Here is a 12139-nt window from a genome sequence, read left to right on the forward strand (position 1 = left end):
TTGAGAAAATATAAGTTATCTCCCTTTAAATATTAAAGTTTACCTCTTGTGGTTACTTTTTCCATCTTCACATTCATCACCTTGTGATGTGGCATCACTGAAATAAATAACAATTGATAATTAAAAGATCAGTGAGATCAAAAAATTGACATGTAAATTAGATTGCTCTTTAATTTGCGATGTGGCATCACTTGAGTAAATAACTAATAAATGCTAAGAGTAAGGTAGATTAGATGCCTCTTTAATATGTGGCATCACTATTGTAAATAACAACTGAGTTTATAACTGATAGGTAAATTAGATGCCTCTTTGTAATGTGGCATCACTAGAGTAAATAACTGATGTTAGACAGGTAAATTAGATGCCTCTTAACAGCTATATGGCATCACTATCTAGAGGTAATAACAACTGACTAATAACTAGTATATTTGATGCAGCATCATGCTTCTATACTGAAATAAATAACCGATAAAAAACAGGCAAATTAATTATACCATTTTCAGTGTTTCAGGGAAGATTTGATAAAAAGAAGGGATCATATAAAAGAATCAGCTATCCCAATAGCACATAAAACCCTTTATTGTGCATTTTAAAAGTGTTGATAAAATTAGATCAGGATATTTAGAAGCCATTGAAGAACCAGATGCTCTGAAGGGCACAGCTTTATACGACTGCAGAGTTCGAACCCTGAACATTGGGGCAAGTATGGACACAACATTCAAGCTTGATACAGCTCTGAATTTGGATTGTGATTAAATAGTTGACACAACACAGGTTTCTGACACATAATGAATGCGGTCTAAGAACTTAAACTTAAAAACTTTAAATTTAAATTGGCCATTACCTATTATGGTCGAATATCCAAAATCTAAATACATGGCTAGATTCAGCATATCAAAGAACCCCAAGAATTCAATTTTTGATGAAATCAAATAAATTTCAATTTTGAACCCTTTAGACCTCAATGTGGACCAATCTGATAACCCGGCCCAAACATCAAGAATCTAAATACATGGTTAGATCGGCATATGGGCAGGAATTCGCTAACAAAATTTTAGGGTCCATAGTGTTTATCAAATAAAAAAATAAAGAAATCATGCAAATATGGAGAATAAACATTGTTAAATATCAAAGTGGGTTAACCTTTATTGCCACATGCAAAAAATATGGATCCAATTAAAAAAATCAACAAGAAATCAGCACTTGTTATGTGCCGGCAGTGGAAAACTGTAGACAAAAGTGTGACATTTTTGCTTCACTTGGCAAAACCCCAAGTCATATGTAGAATATGCCTGAAGAATTGTTCTACTGTAATAGTTGAAAATCAACTGCAAAATGATCGGTCTATCGATTAGAAACCCCATTTTGTACAGAATCCGATTATTGCTGCAAATAAAATACGCTTGAAAATGGACAAGTGCATGTAACTTTTCCCGTCAACAAATGTTACATGCACCTTTTCATCAGCTAATAAGCTTTGGAAACAAGTTACAAGTCCAGCATTGCAAGTTTTGAAAGGTGTCAACAATGGGTACAATTTGGATTTCATCATTTTCATCAATCAACTGAAGTTTGAAAAATATAGAAGGTAAGAAAATTTATTTCATTTTCGTGTCAATACTGCCCAATAATACTCATCTTTTTATAACAGTTTTATATTTTTATTAGTAAGCATTACCATAATTATTTTTTTCCACATTTCAACACGCTGACAGTTACATTAAAAGGTGGCTTTGTCATCTTTCACACTTGGCATCTACCAGTGATCCAGCAGATGATAAGAGAGTGGGACCAGGTTAATTTGACGTACCTCACTATGAAGTGTTACATGCACTTTCTGAGTAGATTAGGTTCTTTGATAATGATGTGCGACTTGCTTTGGAATTTTGTCCAAAAATATAAGTTTATGTTGTATTAAAACAGGTTTGACCCTTACGATATTCATTTTATTGCTGGAGAGATTTCTGTACATAACATTGACATGAAAATATTTACCAAGGATTGGTGTCTATGATACATGCAAGAGCTTTTTTTATACGGTTTGCCTTATCAATCTAATTTTTTACATGAAATACCACAGATTAATTGCCAATTTGATAAACTAGTACTTGTATTCTTTCTAAGCATTATAAAGATAACTGGTCACTTAATTTGAAAACATAAAATGTAACATTGACACCAGAATAAAAACAATATTACTTTATTACACTTAATGCATAATTGGCCAGTACATAATATTAAATCAAATATAAATTTATGCTGCATTCTAAACACAGAAGTTGTTGATCTTTCTTGATTTCTAGACTTTACAATATTTACTTGTTATTCTTACCGTTTAAAGGCATGTAACATTGACACATTTTCTGCGTCCAGGTTACATGCTACAATCTAATAAATGTGCATACAATTATTCAATCAATAAAATCTTGTTGAAATTTAAATTTGCTTCATAAAAATGATATTAAAGAAATAAATGAGTTTTAATTATTTGTTTTATTTTTTTCCTTGATTGACTAGCAATTTTTCCTCATCATTTGTTGGTGTTCCTGTCAATGTTACATGCATAACCCAGAATTATAATGTTTTAAAAGCATTGATATGAGCTTTAAAATGAATTTATCTGAGTTTATAAATGACTAACATCTGAAATATTGTCATCACACAATTTCTTTGATGCTTATATGATAACTTTATGAGTAACATGGACAGCAATTTTCGTGTCAGGTCTTTTTTGTGTTACATGAGAAGATTTTACTGTGTTGAAATCAACAGTTAATCTAATTTTTAATATTCAAAGTTATTATTATGATTCTTATTTTGAAACATAATGTAACTAGAGACTCTCAAGAGCCTGTATCGCTCACCTGATTCTACTTGGGTTTTTGAAACTATATAAAAAGATAAAATTTGTCTACAAAGTAACAACACTTGACCAGCACCTCATTTAGAAAGGAACATTTATGCTATGTTTGCTTTCATTCAATTCAGTGGTTCTCTAAAAAAAGACATTTGTTTGTATTTCACATAGGGTCCTATGTTAAACCAAGTCCCCTGCTGGAAGCCATCTTGGTTGATGGATTGGCTACAAAGTAACAACACTTGGTCAGCATGTCATAAGGAACATTTATGCTATGTTTGACTTCATTCCATACAGTGGTTCTCTAAAAGAAGACATTTGTATGTATTTCCCATTGGATCCTATGTTAAACTAAGTCCCCCGCTGGCAGCCGTCTTGGATGATCGATCGGCTACAAAGTAACAACACCAATGATCAGCACCTCATAGGGAACATTCATGCCATGTTTAGATTTATTCCATTCAGTGATCTCTAAAAGAAGTCATTTGTATGCATTTCCCATAGGGTCCTATGTTAAACTAAGTCCCCTGCTGGCGGCCATCTTGGATGATGGATTGGCTACAAAGTAACAACACTTGGTCAGCACCTTATAAGGTACATTCATGTCATGTTTGGTTTCATTCCATTCAGTGGTTCTCTAGAAGAAGTTCAAAATGTAAAAAGTTTACGACGACGACGGACAACGGACAACAGACGACGGACGACGGACGCCAAGTGATAAGAAAAGTAAATAAAAAGTAAACCCAAATTAAAGTTTATTTCATTAAGAAATTGTGTATGTTACATTGACACAGTCTATTATTTAGACTTTTACATGTTCAGATGTTAAGGCCAGTGTTACATGCGTAAACAGAACTTACTGCCATATGGAGCTATTATTTTATTTTTATTTACAAAATTAAAGCGTTTTCATGTTTTCCTGTTTAATTTGTCTTCTAACACTAGTTAGTAACATTGACAACAATATTTTGTGTCAAGATTTTTTTATGTTACATGAAAAGGTATTACTTCTTTAAAGTCAGACTTTTATATAACATTTTATAACCTAAATGATTAATTAGATATTACTGAGCAGCAATAATATTATTTCTCCAAAGTTGAAAAAAGAAGCACACCACTTTCATCTTATGGTCTTCATGTACATGATGTATGTAACATTGACATACAACCTTTTACTTTTCTGTCAATGTTACATGCATGAACAGAACTAACTCTTTTGCTCTATAAAGAGATTATTGATACATTTTTGTAATTTAACTTGTTTTACCACCATCAAACTTCATCTTTATTTTTAAATATAGATATTCTTTTTAAAAGTGTATTTTCTTCATTGACAACAAAATTGGTGTCGGTCTTGAAAATTTACATGCAATTTTTAATAAAAAAAATCTGCAGGCAATATAATCCTAAGAAAGAAAAAGAGGATCAGCAATAAATGTGACAAAGAAAACTCTCAGGAAGATGCTGCAAAAAAATACTGTCCCTGTCAACCAGTCAGATGGTGATGTCCCTGCCAGCCAGACAGATGGTGATGTCCCTGTCAGCCTGGAAGATGGTGATGTACATATCAGTCAATCAGTTAGTTGGTGATGTTCCTGTCAGTCAGTCAGTCAGTATGTGATGTTCTTGTAAGCCAGTCAGAGGGTAATGTCCCTGTCAGCCAACAGATGGTGATGTCCTAGTCAGCCTGGCAGATGGTGATGTTCATATCAGTCAGTTAGTTGGTGATGTTCCTTTCAGCCAGTCAGATAGTAGTGTTTGTCTGTGTCAGAAAACCAGATGATGATGGCTGTGTATGCAGACATACTAGTGATCTTCCATTTGACCATTATACAGCAGTGTAGAAGATAGTTATTTCAAAATCTTGTTTATTTATCCCTTTTCAATCACCAGTCAACACAATTTGTATTTACTGATGCTCATTATAGAAATCATGAGGAATTCAATTTGTAACGATTTTTTTTAATTTGTTATGCCAATAATTAACATTCCAGAATTTCTTTTGCATCATAAGAGGTTCGGGCTCCTTTTGATTTCAAAATAATAATAATAAACTCATCATGGATACCAGAATTGAAATTTTGTAGGCCAGACACGCTTTTCGTCTACAAAAGACTCTTCCGTGACGCTAATGAATCAAAAAAATAAAAGAAGGCCAAATCAAGTTGAAAACAGGACTGTGGTCTAGTGGGTGTTGGTTTTCTCTTCTGAATTGTTTTACACTGATCATTATGGGGCCCTTTAAATTATGGCTACCTGTAGTTTTTGTAACAAGTTTTCGAGATAAAATGGCATTGAAAAAACGAAACAAGAAATTTAAGAGTTAGTTTGTATATTATTGTAAATTTGATAATCTATTCATGGATTTTGGTTCTGATTGAGGGTAGATTAATTGTTGTTTTTTTTTTCTTTTTTCAGATAGATAGTTGAAGATGTTGGAGACAGAAAACAAGAAACTTGTTTTGAATGTTTGAAATAAAATTTATTGTTTAAACCTTAAAAAGTTATCATAAATGTAAGATTAACCAGCAGAAATAAAACGAGATATGGGGTAATGTCTATCAGACAACAACCTCAAAAATGAAACCCAAATTGTGCTTTATAGAAGTGATGTAAACGATTGAAAATAAGATTCTCCATAAATGCAGCTGTATCAACCTCTCGTAGATTTGTCTATATTTTGCCTTGCTTTTTCATACTGTTAGTTTTAAGAGTAACTGTGTCACATGAATGAGGGATACATGTAATCATTTTGTATCCTTACTTTGTCAGTATTAGTTATTGAGTGAGAAACTTGTGGATGCTGATGGTTGTGTGGTGGTTTTATGAATCTCATTCCTGTGCATAAAAAAACGGGTTGCTTACTTACTTACTTGTTGTGGAAATTTTGGATGACTCCTTCATCAATTGATCTATCTTTAGTCTTAGTTTTATTTTTCTGGTTATTTTGACATTTGAATATCTTTTAATTTAGCCTTCCATGGTGTACCACCATGATCAAGCAGAACGACTGCTATAGTTAAAAAATATGTCTGCTGTCTGAAATTTAGGTGAATGGTTTCGGTATTAACCACTTTTTAAATAATATCATATATGAGAAATGTGGGAGTATAATTGTATAATTTACATTAAGTTGGTTGTTTGGAGGCTTTTTATATCTTTTAAGGTCAATTCTGGCATGGTTCATTATTCATATTTTTTGTGTCCACGTTACATGCAACATTTACGTCACTATTTTATGACAGAAAAGAGATAATTGCAAAAATATTGATACAATTTTTTAATGTGAGGGTAACACAATGAAAAATAGCCTTTTCATGTTCAGAAAAAAAAAGATTCTTACTGTATTTATCTCTTAAACATTGCATGTAACATTGACAGAAAAGTAGAGGAAACCTGTTTTCACAAAATTTCTGAAAGAAATGAAAATACACATTTTAGAGTTTAGATGATAGACAATGTTTCGTGATCAATATATATGATATTGAATGTTGAATGAGTTAAGGAATCATAAATCTCAATTTGGAAAAAGTGTCCATGTTACATGCTTTAAATTCATTGATTGCTCTGGTTCCAAACTGATGCAAGTTTAAAAATGATTTTTTTTGTTACAAATAGAAGGACACCATTTGCAGCAATAATTTGTAAAAAATTTGGAAGCTTATAATGATTTTCATTTTTTTCTTACAATGTCACACTAAAGTAACATTAGCGAATTCCTGCTCATATATCAAAGAACCCCATATATACAATTTTTGTTGAAATCAAACAAAATTTAAATTTGGACTGCAATTTGGACCAACTTGAAAACTGGGCCTATCGTCAGAAATCTAAATACAGGTTTAGATTCAGCATATCAAAGAACCCCAAGGATTCCATTTTTGTTGATATCAAACAAAGTTTAATTTTGGACCATGATTTGGACCAACTTGAAAACTGGGCCCATAATAAAAATTATAAGTACATGTTTAGATTCAGCATATCAAAGAACCCATCGGATTCAATTTTTGTTGAAATCAAACAAAGTTTAATTTTGGACCACGACTTGGACCAACTTGAAAACTGGGCCCATTATAAAAAATCTAAGTACATGTTTAGATTCAGCATATCAAAGAACCCCAAGAATTCAATTTTTGTTAAAATCAAACTTAGTTTAATTTTGGACCCTCTGGACCTTAATGTAGACCAATTTGAAAATGGGACCAAAAATACACAGTAAGATTCGGTATATCAAAGAACCCCAATTATTCAATTTTTGAAGAATTCAACAAAAATTAATTTTGGACCCTTTGGGCCCCTTTTTCCTAAACTGTTGGGACCAAAACTCCCAAAATCAATCCCAACCTTCCTTTTGTGTTCATAAACCTTGTGTTTAAATTTCATTGATTTCTATTTACTTATACTAAAGTTATAGTGCGAAAACCAAGAAAATGCTTATTTGGGCCCTTTTTGGCCCCTAATTCCCAAACTGTTGGGACCAAAACTTCCAAAATCAATACGAACCTTCCTTTTATGGTCATAAACCTTGTGTTTAAATTTCATATATTTCTTTCACTTATACTAAAGTTATAGTGCGAAAACCAAAAGTCTTTGGACGACGACGACGACGCCAACGTGATACCAATATACGACCAAAAAATTTTCAATTTTTGCGGTCGTATAAAAAGCAGGGTTTCAGCTGGCAGTCGCCATCATCACATTTTGGGATGAAAAACTTTTAAAATTGTGAGGTAAAAATTATCCTTATTATGGCAAACAAGAATGAGTCCATAGCACACATATGCTCCACTCGCACTATCATTTTCTATGTTTAGTGGACCGTGAAATTTGGGTAAAACTCTAATTAGACATTTAAATAAGAAAGATCATATCATAGGGAACATGTATACTAAGTTTCAAGTTGATTGGATTTCAACTTCATCATAAACTACCTTGACCAAAAACTTTAACCTGAAGCGGGACAGGCGGACGAATGAATGGAAGGAAGGTACGACAGACGGACAGATGAAAGGACGCACAGACCAGAAAACATAATGCCCCTCTACTATCGTACGTGGGGTATAAAAATTTATTGCAGAAAAATTATACATTGTCCATTCAGACTTCTCTAACTTTTTCCCTGTTCATTTATCACTTCAACTTGTCTATGCTTCAATTTTGAGAGAAAATCAATAACCAGCTGATTGAAAAAGGTAAAAACAACAAACTAATTATATCTATTAATCAATGAAAGTGTTTATTATATAGTTTATTTTTGATATCCTTTTTAATTTGGGGTCTTGTTTCATTAGAAAAGCTACATGTACTTAAAGTCATAAGAAACCTCAAATTAAAAAAAATAATGCATATGTTTTTTTATAACTCAATGGATAGTTTTCATTATAAAACTTATGTACATGTACTTTTTTCTAAAGAAAATTCTTAAATTTATTCATATTTAGAAGAAGTTTACTTTATTTTAATTGCTTCCTTCCGTATGCAAAGTGACCTCAGTGTGACCCATCTCGTAAAAATCCGGTGATCGCAATACGCATGGATGTCCTTAAAATAAACTATTATCTGAATTTACATGTTAAACACATGCTCAATTTCCATGTTTTTTGTTGATTTTTTGTCGATTGTTGACAAACAGGTGACAATCGTTAAACTTTGGCTTCAAAACACAAACTTTAATTACCTGCCATATTTTCACAACAACACTGAGCGATTGAAAAAAAATTGACGATTATACGAAATTTACACGAAAAAAATGATAAATTCGTGCACAGAAGAATAAGTTTATGATGTGTGTATGTATTGATTCAAGAATTGGAAGAACATTATTTTTCACCGGTCACTCGTTTCTTATGACTTTAACAATATCAATGTTAAATTATTTTTAATATCTTTACTATCTATTGATCATAAGCAAGCTTCTGTCCAAGTTTAGTAGAAATCCAGTATAGTTTAAGAAAGTTATTAAAATTTCAAAACCTTTAACCACAGAGTTAATATTTCTGGACACCACTCCGCCACAGCCATTAGATTACTATGTCTCCTTTTTTTGACAAAAGTCGAAGGCTAGACAAAATGTAGATGACAATGATTTATTTATTTCACAGTTTCTGTTTCATATACAAGATTAATGATTGATTGATGTTTGCTTAATGGCCAATATTTCATGTGTGTTCAGGACAAAGATCAAATTAAAATAAATACAACAGGTAGGTCCTGTAACACATGTGTAATAGAGGTCAACTAGGATTAAAGGTGGTAAATTTTGGACTGTCACTTGAAAATGAAAGTATATTTATAAGTCTATATATCATGTATATAGGGACAAAAATTAGCCTAACAACAAGCCACCTATAGATCTATCAAAGAGCTGCTCTCTCTACATGAGGCATCAGATTTAAAATCCATATTCTGTTGGTTCTAGTCTTCCTTTATATTTATAATTAAAAAAATTATATTTGACGATACAAGTCATTCACATGTTTATCATGTTTATATCAAAAGTAGGTGAAGGTGACCTATATTATTTGATGTTTCTTAACCATGTTAACATGAAACAATATGTAAACATGTACACTCTATATTTTAGAAAGAATATGATGTTTGTTCAAACTTCACAAAAGGTCACAGGGACACAATTTCAAGGCAGTATACACAACATAGCATTTCTGAGTATCTATTACAGCATCTTGAACTTTAGTAGATTTTTCGCCTTTTTGATCAACATGACCAATACAATGCAATACAACTTCATGTTAAAAAAATGTGTCCTACACAATGAAAGATCCAATTCGGTCATTATAATCATTTCAGATATATATACTGTTGAATTATTTTGTTACAGAACATGCCTCTACTGAATAAATTTTAAGTTTATCCAAAAATGACAAATTGTTTAATTTTATTCTCTGTTATTAAAAATAAAAGGTAAATCAAGCATCAACATAAAATAGAAACATTATTATTGTCTTTACCAGTGTAATAGATAAACTTGTGTCATCAACTGCCTTGGTGGTCTTGTGGTAGTATATTCGTCTTGAGTGCATGAGGTTGTGGGTTCGAAAATTGGTATTTGTTAATTTGCTTCTCCGCTAGGCATAAATGCTAGGCAAGCCACAATTTTGAGTAACAGCAAAGAATTGTTGGTTCAGAGTCAGAATAATGTGTTGGGTTTTTAGGTATTTTCCTGCCAATTTTTACCTTGCTAACAAGCATGTTAAAAATCTAGCTAATTGTGTCCAATGGTGTATGTGTACATGTAGACATACATTTTGTACAAATAAGAGTTGATATTCATATCAATTTAACATGTATCATCTTGTGTCCTCATGTTTCAATGCAGATGCACATAAAATGACAAAAGTACTTTTTGTTAAAAAAAACGTTTTCAATTAAACTTTGTCCAACCATGTAATATTATGATATATTTATGTTGAAACATATGAAATAATTTGAATGGACTGTAGATGATATAATAGTGGTGGAACTTAGTGAATTGAGGGCAGTCATAATATCATAAATGAGGTCAAGGGCAATGGACATATGACATGTATGACAGACAGAAATTTTGTTTACATAATAACATAACCCAATAAATCCATCTGTGCACAAAGTTTATATAATTAAAGCCTGATAAATGAATACATGTATAAATCTTTGACTCGTACAAACAGTTGAACTGTTTACACTGCACAGATCAAATGTATGTCTAGGATACCTCAGTATCTGCCAACTGTCTCTATTTGCGGGGGATTTCCCCCATGGAGACTCCTAAATAGAAATTTTGAAAGAGCAAATTTGTCCACAATTTTAAACAAAACAATTAATTTTACAACATGGCTTTAGGCTTGTAACAGTAGGAAAAACCAAAAAACAACTTTAGCATTCTACGATTTAAGTCCAAGGAATGTTAGCTATATAGGAACATATTACTGAGGGTCGTAATGGGGGTAACCTTCATGAAAAATAACGGTAAAAATTCTTGCCAAATGACGTTAATGGTCATTTTTGGAGTCAATGACGATAAAATGTACACTTTATTTTAGATGAATCACGTTATTTTTATTCCCATCAAAGCACTGTAAGCGCTGTAAACAGTTAACCAAAATTCAAGGCAAACATAATTATGAAAACTATGACAATGTTGCTTCAATTTTTTCTCGCCTGTTTCCAAGTTCTAAAACAGGAGGGGTGGGGTGACCGCAGGGACTCCCCCTATATTTCATTTGATTTGTTATATAGTCCCATACGTGAGTATATATGGTTAAGGGGTGAGGATATCGACTGTTTCCAAGTTCTCAAACAGGAGGATGTACAGTGACCCAAGGGACTCCCACTATAATTCATTTGATTTGTTATATTGTCCCATACATGAATATATATGGTTTAAGGGTGAGATTCTTGACCGTTTTCAAGTCTCAAACAGGAAGTGGTAGAGTGACCCCACGATTTCCACCAGTCCTATATTTCATATGATTTGTTATATTGTCCATACATGAGTATATATGGTTTAGGGGTGGGTATCTCGACCATTTCCAAGTTCTCATACAGGAGGGGTGGGGTTATCAGCAGGGACTCCCCTATATTTCATTTGATTAATTATATTGTCTCATACATGAATATATATGGCTTAGGGGTGGGGATCTCGACTGTTTCCAAGTTCTAAAACAGGAGGGGGTGGGGTGACCTAAAGGACACCACCTATATATCATATGATTTGCTTACATTCAGGTATCATTTAATCTAGTTGCACTATTTGTAAAAATAAAGTAAGAAATTGCCAGCTATTTTTACTGACCCATCAAAATTGAGAAAAAAATACCCAATGAAACTGCAGTAATATTTTCACACTTTAAAAGCATCCAACATTCATCACTGATAAAGAAAATTTATACTGTCACCAGGAACATATATATTGTTAGATATACTGTTCCCAGCTGTCACATTGTATTGGATTTTGACATTAAAATTTGTCAAAAATTTTGAGTTTCTGTACAAAATATTTACTGCTTTTTCTTTCTTTTACATATATCTTTAGTTTTCCAATTCTAGTGTTTATACATACAGTACAGCCTGTGACATTCTCTTAATTATGTCCACCCTCTTGCATGGTCAACATTCAAGGGTGGCCATTTATTGGGGTATTCAATCTTGAGATGTTGGCCATTTATTGGGGTATTCAATCTTGTGATGTTGGCCATTTATTGGGGTCATAAAACATAGGTTGATGTTTTATCTAATAATGTTACCTGTTGTAATCAATCAGGGTTGAAGTTTTCAATTTGTATG

The 12139-nt window shown here is 32.3% G+C and overlaps 1 protein-coding gene across 1 annotated transcript in view; it reads right to left on the reverse strand.

The window, feature by feature from the left end:
- The window catches only part of LOC143042479 (circadian locomoter output cycles protein kaput-like), a 53574-nt gene that overhangs the window by 37203 nt on the left and 4232 nt on the right, over positions 1-12139 (reverse strand). The window contains exon 2 of the mRNA XM_076214786.1: positions 44-97. Coding sequence (XP_076070901.1) covers positions 44-97 — 54 coding nt within the window. The remainder of the gene's footprint in view (positions 1-43; positions 98-12139) is intronic.

Source organism: Mytilus galloprovincialis, chromosome 8 (assembly GCF_965363235.1).
Source record: "Mytilus galloprovincialis chromosome 8, xbMytGall1.hap1.1, whole genome shotgun sequence".
Classification (NCBI taxonomy): Eukaryota; Metazoa; Mollusca; class Bivalvia; order Mytilida; family Mytilidae; genus Mytilus; species Mytilus galloprovincialis.